Source organism: Ailuropoda melanoleuca, chromosome 14 (assembly GCF_002007445.2).
Source record: "Ailuropoda melanoleuca isolate Jingjing chromosome 14, ASM200744v2, whole genome shotgun sequence".
Taxonomy (NCBI): Eukaryota; Metazoa; Chordata; class Mammalia; order Carnivora; family Ursidae; genus Ailuropoda; species Ailuropoda melanoleuca.
Window position 1 is genome coordinate 98,651,632 of NC_048231.1, and position 6,000 is coordinate 98,657,631.

Genomic DNA, 6,000 nt, shown 5'->3' on the forward strand with positions numbered 1-6,000 from the left:
GACAGATTTGGTAATGGGGGGACTGGATTTATGTTTAGAAATATGGATACTTCCATTTTTAGTAAAATATCAGACTCCATTATTAGCATTAAAATTCCTATTAAAAACAACTAAATATGTAGGATAAACTATTTAAAAAATATTAAAAGCATCAAATATCTGACAATATGGGAATTGACAGGGAAAATCTAAGTGAGAAACAACATGGAAGCAAGCCACTTTTGCCCTAGGCACACTTTGCCAATCTAAGCAAACTTGAACTCTGATTTTGAGCCTCACACAACACAATTAAATGGATGTCAAAGCACAGGGTCTACCTGAGGTGAGGAACTGAAGAGAGGACCCTCCTCCTGTTGAGATGTGTGAGGGGTATACCTTCATGGCACCAATGAACTGGAAGTAAACCTGACCTCACCTGCATCTCTGGGAAACAAAGAAAAAGAACGAAAATCCTTGAGTAGAGCTGTATGCGCAAGTCAGTTCTCATGTGGATCTATAGTCTCAATTCCTGCAGTGTGGGTGTTCCAGAAAGCCTACACTTAAAGTAACCCAGTGTTGCCCCGTGAACTGGGGAGACCCTGGGCCCTGGTGTCTCAACCCAACCAGACTCAAAGGAATCACCAAAGGTTCTTGGTCTTGTCATGAAAAGGGATTCAAGGACAGACACGCAGCACAGCAGATGAGGAATACAAGCAGGAAAGATTATTAAAGCAAAAAGTATGCTCTTGAGATATGAGAGCAGGTGAGCTCAGAAGAGAGAGCGAGCTGTGTGCCCTGGGGCTGGGCTTCTATCTTTTACTGACAGTTGTTAACTAGGGGGCAGAATATTCATTACTTGGTACCAGAAGCAGGGTTTTTCTCTTTTTCTAATTTGGTCAGGGGGTTCCTATCATGACACCCATCATCTTGGGCCTGTCTGGTTTAATTCAGCTTCTGGTGGAGTGCTGCCAGGACAGGCCTCTGACCCTTCTGATAGCTGGCCTTGAGTTCCTCGTTGTTGACTTCCACATACCCTGTTAGAACCTAACTAACTGTCTACTATAACACCAGCACTCAACTCCTCTGTGAATGAAGGGCCTTTATTCTAGTTGTCGAGAACTCCCAGAAATGCTCTGTGACGAGCAATGAGCAGCACATAGGCAAAACTAACCAAGAGCATAAGGACGTTAAGGAATGAGATGGACAACAGGCAGCAGGAGAAAAAACATCATAGAAATAAAGCCACTTTGACATTAGAGTGTCAGAGACAGATGATAAAACAACTCTATGTACCAATTCTGGAGGAGATGAGAAGGGTGTGCTGAAAAGGACAAATTAGTGTAGAATGACAGCAAGAACCAGGAGTGGCTAATGAACAAAATCCTGGGGTGTCTCGGTGGCTCTATTAGTTAAGCATCTGCCTTCAGCTCAGGTCATGATCCCAGCGTCCTGGGATCCAGCCCCATGTTAGGCTCCCTGCTCAGCAGGGGAGCCTGCTTCTCCCTCTGCCTCCTGCTCCCCCTGCTTGTGCTCTCTCTCTCTCTGTGCCAAATAAATAAATAAAATGTTTTTTAAAAATCCTAATAAGCTCAGTAGGCAAGGGGAACAATGCTCCAGCAATTTCTGAGCCAAAGTCCTGGCAACTGTAGTAGGTTTTTAATATAAATTCTGAATCTCTGGGAGGGAAGAAACGAGAATAATGACAACTACACTAGGAAGACTATCCCCCCCTCTGTTCCATCCCCAATTACCCTGCCTTAGCTTAATTCTACTTCTTGTCTTATCTGGCCCATTACTACAGCCTCCGCATCAGTTTGCTTAGGCTGTCATAACCACAGACCACAGACTGGGGGGCTTCAATGACATACATCTGGAAGTCCAAGACCAAGATGGCAGCATGCTTGATTCCGTGAGGCCCCTCTCCTTGGCCTGCATGTGGCCGTCTTCTTCCTGTATCTTCACATGCTCTTGCCTCTGTGTGTGTCTGTATCCTAATTTCCTCATCTTCCAAGGATACTAGTCACTTTAGATTAGGGCCCACTCCAATGACTTCATTTTAACTGAGTTACCTCTTTGAAGACCCTATTTCCAAACACAGTTACATTCTGAGGCACTGGGGTCTAAACTTGAACATATGAATCTGGGGGGCTACAACTCAGCCCATAACAGCATCCTCACTAGTCTTCCCTCTTTCTACCCTGCTTCCTGTCTCCCTTGTAGTGCTCTTGCTAAATTGCAAACCATTCACCTAATCAAAATTCCTAAGGGCTCCCCATTACCTAAAGAATAAAGTCAAAACACCTGAAAATGGTGTCAGCAGTGACACAAAGATGCAATGAGGGGACTCTAGCTCTCACCCCCATCCCACTGCAAAGAAAATGCAACCTAAGTAACAATGGGGTCTTGTTAGGCAAATATAATTCCAAGTCAAGTGTTCTGAAAACTGCCCCCACCCCTTCTGAGCAATAATCTGGAGCTCCTGCTGATAGCACATCAAATTCTCTGTCTCTGCTATCTACCCCTCCTAATTTACCACCTGGCTCCACTACCCACTTCAACTAATTTACACTCTTGCTTTACTAAGCATCCTGCAGTTTCTTAACACAACAGCCTACTTTTGCTTCAGTCATTAGCATGATTTCCCTCAAGCAGAGATGCCATTCTGCCAACAGCACAACCATTCTTTAACCAAGAATTTTCTAATCTTCCCTCACAAGTAAGCTCAGGCATCTTTTGCTCTCTGAAGTTCCCTGAATGATCCTGTTTCCCCTCTCTGCAACCATTTTTCCAACACACATACTGCCGCCGCCACCATCCTATTGCCATCAACACCTGCCCTATACATCTGCATTCTAGGAAGCATTGAATGGCATTCTAAATGAACCTTGAGCTTGAAACCAGTGACTGGAACATTTCCCCATTGTACCCCCAACCCCACACAGCCCCCAACACACGGTGGACATTCAATAAATATTTGTTGAGTGAAAGAGAAAGGCAATGGGAAGAAGAAACCGGAGGCGGGGGGGATTTGTTTGTAATTTAGGAAGGAAGAGAGGCTTTGTGAAGATTTCTCTGGTTGGTTGTACACTGCTGGTGGCACCCCTGCTTGATGTCAGGACTTCAGGGTCCCTTACTCTTTCTCTTGCCTATTTCTTGGTCTCCAATTTTGCTTCTCTCCTGCCTCTAAATCATCCCATATGCAGTCCCTAGAGTAATGGCTACAAATCATGGCTGCAACCATGACCAGCATGTGACTTCCACCATTTGAGAACCTTATCAATCACCAAATGAAGTCCAGAATCTAAGCTTTCCACCTGCTGCCCTTCCCCTAAACCTGGGACCAAATGTATTTTTTGTATGCTCCAAAAACAAAGAGCATTTCCATTATGTGATGATTTTCGTGACACACCTTCCTTCTAGTATCATACCTGGATTTCCTGCCTGATGCAGACACTTTCCATGGTTCCCCTAAACTGGCAGTAATCTCTGTCACCTCTCAACTCCCAAAACATTGTTCTATGCCACTTAACAAGTATATACATACTTCCCATTAGATTATAAATGTCTTGAAAACAAAGACTTTCTTATTCATTTCTTCTTCTCCTCACAGCAAATAGTAAATTTCTTTTTTTGAAGATTTTATTTATTTGANCCACCTGCTGCCCTTCCCCTAAACCTGGGACCAAATGTATTTTTTGTATGCTCCAAAAACAAAGAGCATTTCCATTATGTGATGATTTTCGTGACACACCTTCCTTCTAGTATCATACCTGGATTTCCTGCCTGATGCAGACACTTTCCATGGTTCCCCTAAACTGGCAGTAATCTCTGTCACCTCTCAACTCCCAAAACATTGTTCTATGCCACTTAACAAGTATATACATACTTCCCATTAGATTATAAATGTCTTGAAAACAAAGACTTTCTTATTCATTTCTTCTTCTCCTCACAGCAAATAGTAAATTTCTTTTTTTGAAGATTTTATTTATTTGACAGTGAGAGAGAGTGAGCTAGTGCACACAGAAGCAGTGGGACAGCACAGAAAGAGGGAAAAGAAGCAGGCTTCCCACTGAGCAGGGAGCTCAATGCAGGACTCTGACTCAGAACCCTGGGATGATGACCAGAGCTGAAGGCAGATGTGTTTTTTTTTTTTTTCAAAGATTTTATTTATTTATTTGACAGAGAGACAGCCAGCGAGATAGGGAACACAAGCAGGGGGAGTGGGAGAGGAAGAAGCAGGCTCCCAGCAGAGCAGGGAGCCTGATGCAGGGCTCGATCCCAGGACGCTGGGATGGCAGATGCTTAATGACTGAGCCACCCAGGCACCCCAGGAAATAGAAAATTTCTATTTAATAGATCTAGAAAGGGTTTACACAATTTTAAAAATTACTATTATCAATATTCATCCAATAATAGAGATTTTAATACCTCAAAGGATCATTTGAGCAACAAATTTTAATACTATGCTCTTTGGTTCAAATCTGCTATTTTCACTGAAAACATAATAGTCAGACTGGTGTTAAGAATAAAAATTCAAAAACTTTATCAGCTCAAATAAACATAATGGCAGTAACTAGAAATTTTTCCTTCTTGTTTAATGTTTATTCTTTTAGGAACCATTTCTAGGATTAAAGATAAGAAGGAAGAAGTGACATAATTTAACTGTCAAATAAATACTCTTTATTTATATTTACTCACTTATTTAAATGAGCAACTATGTTTCTTACATATAATAAAGAGATATTTTGAGAAATATGATGTCAGAGCCAATGGGACAGACATAATCGTCTCGTCTGGGGACATAGTCTAACGTTACCAAGCTCTGTCTCAGAGACAGTAGTTGAATTCCTTGGCTGTCTCAGATGAAAAATGGTATACTTCCAATTGTAGATTCCAGCTTATAAAGAGAAATAAATGTACTCTATCCATTAGTGGAATGAATTAGGTGGATGACCTAAAACTTTCTGAAGGTTTGGGTTCTTTATATGTCAGGAAGGAAACTATCCTGTACACAGGGAATGCACACACACTCCTTCGCTAAACTATCCTGGAAATAGGAATTTTGGTAGCATACGGCATTTCATGTAGCCTGCCAAGAAAGGGGACAAACATGTTCTTGAGAGCTGGTCTGTGAAATGCGAACGTTAGGTTTCTTAAGTACTCTGCTAGTTACAGGGCGCATGTAAATGCTCACAGAATTCATGCGCAGACTTCATTCTCATCGGCCGCATCATCACCCACCACAATCGGCAGGTCTGGGGCAAGCAAGCTATTTACAGTGCTATTAAATGTGAATATCGCATATCGTAGCTCGATCCTTAGAAAGCTTTTTGTATGAATCTTCAATGGAACAGGGACCTTTCTCTCTGGGCAGATTGTGAAGAAGACTGTTTTTTAAAATGTGAGTTGTGGTTAAATAGCTGAAGTCAGGGAAAATTTTTTCACATTGAGATTTATTGGATTGTGAATAATCTCTCAAGGAAAGTGCCAGAAGCCCCATCAGTGCAGTTATTTAATTAAAACTATGGTGGAGTAAGTAGCAGAGATGTTGCCTGGGGGACTAATTTCACATTGATCCCTGAAGGATTGACTTGATAGTCTTAAAATTCTTGACAGTTTCAAAATCTTAAATGTCTTCACAAATTTTCTTAGAGGAAAGGAAAAGCCATCTTGCTTGCAAACTTCACTTCCTATAAAACCAAACAAAAACCAAAAACAGCAACAAAACTGTAGCTTAGAAACCAAGTCGTCTTTTATCAATGGTAAATAAACGGGCACAGGATAGCATTAGCTCAAAGGGAAAGATGGAGGAATCCCAAGCCTTTGACCAGCTCAGAGCTTTATTTTTCCTCCTCTCTTTCTGTATTTAATTTCCTTTTTGTTTGTTTTTTAAATGTCTAAAAATCCACCGTTTTTATCTTATAAAATGCAAAATATCATCTTACTCTCAGTCAGTAAATACTCTGATTTGTCAATGGGCAAATTCCCATAAGGCCTCTTTGAAAGTTCACTGATACCACC

At 41.5% G+C, this 6,000-nt stretch overlaps 1 protein-coding gene across 7 annotated transcripts in view; it reads right to left on the minus strand.

Moving 5' to 3' along the window:
* Positions 1-6,000, minus strand: part of CD226 (CD226 molecule) — a 92,773-nt gene that overhangs the window by 53,567 nt on the left and 33,206 nt on the right. The window contains exon 1 of one of the 7 annotated variants that reach the window (XM_034642820.1): positions 318-436. The exons of the other annotated variants lie outside the window; for them this stretch is intronic. Within the exon in view, the coding sequence (XP_034498711.1) occupies positions 318-421 (104 nt within the window). The 5' untranslated portion in view covers positions 422-436. Of the gene's footprint in view, positions 1-317; positions 437-6,000 lie in introns of those variants that run through there. 7 annotated transcript variants of the gene reach the window in all.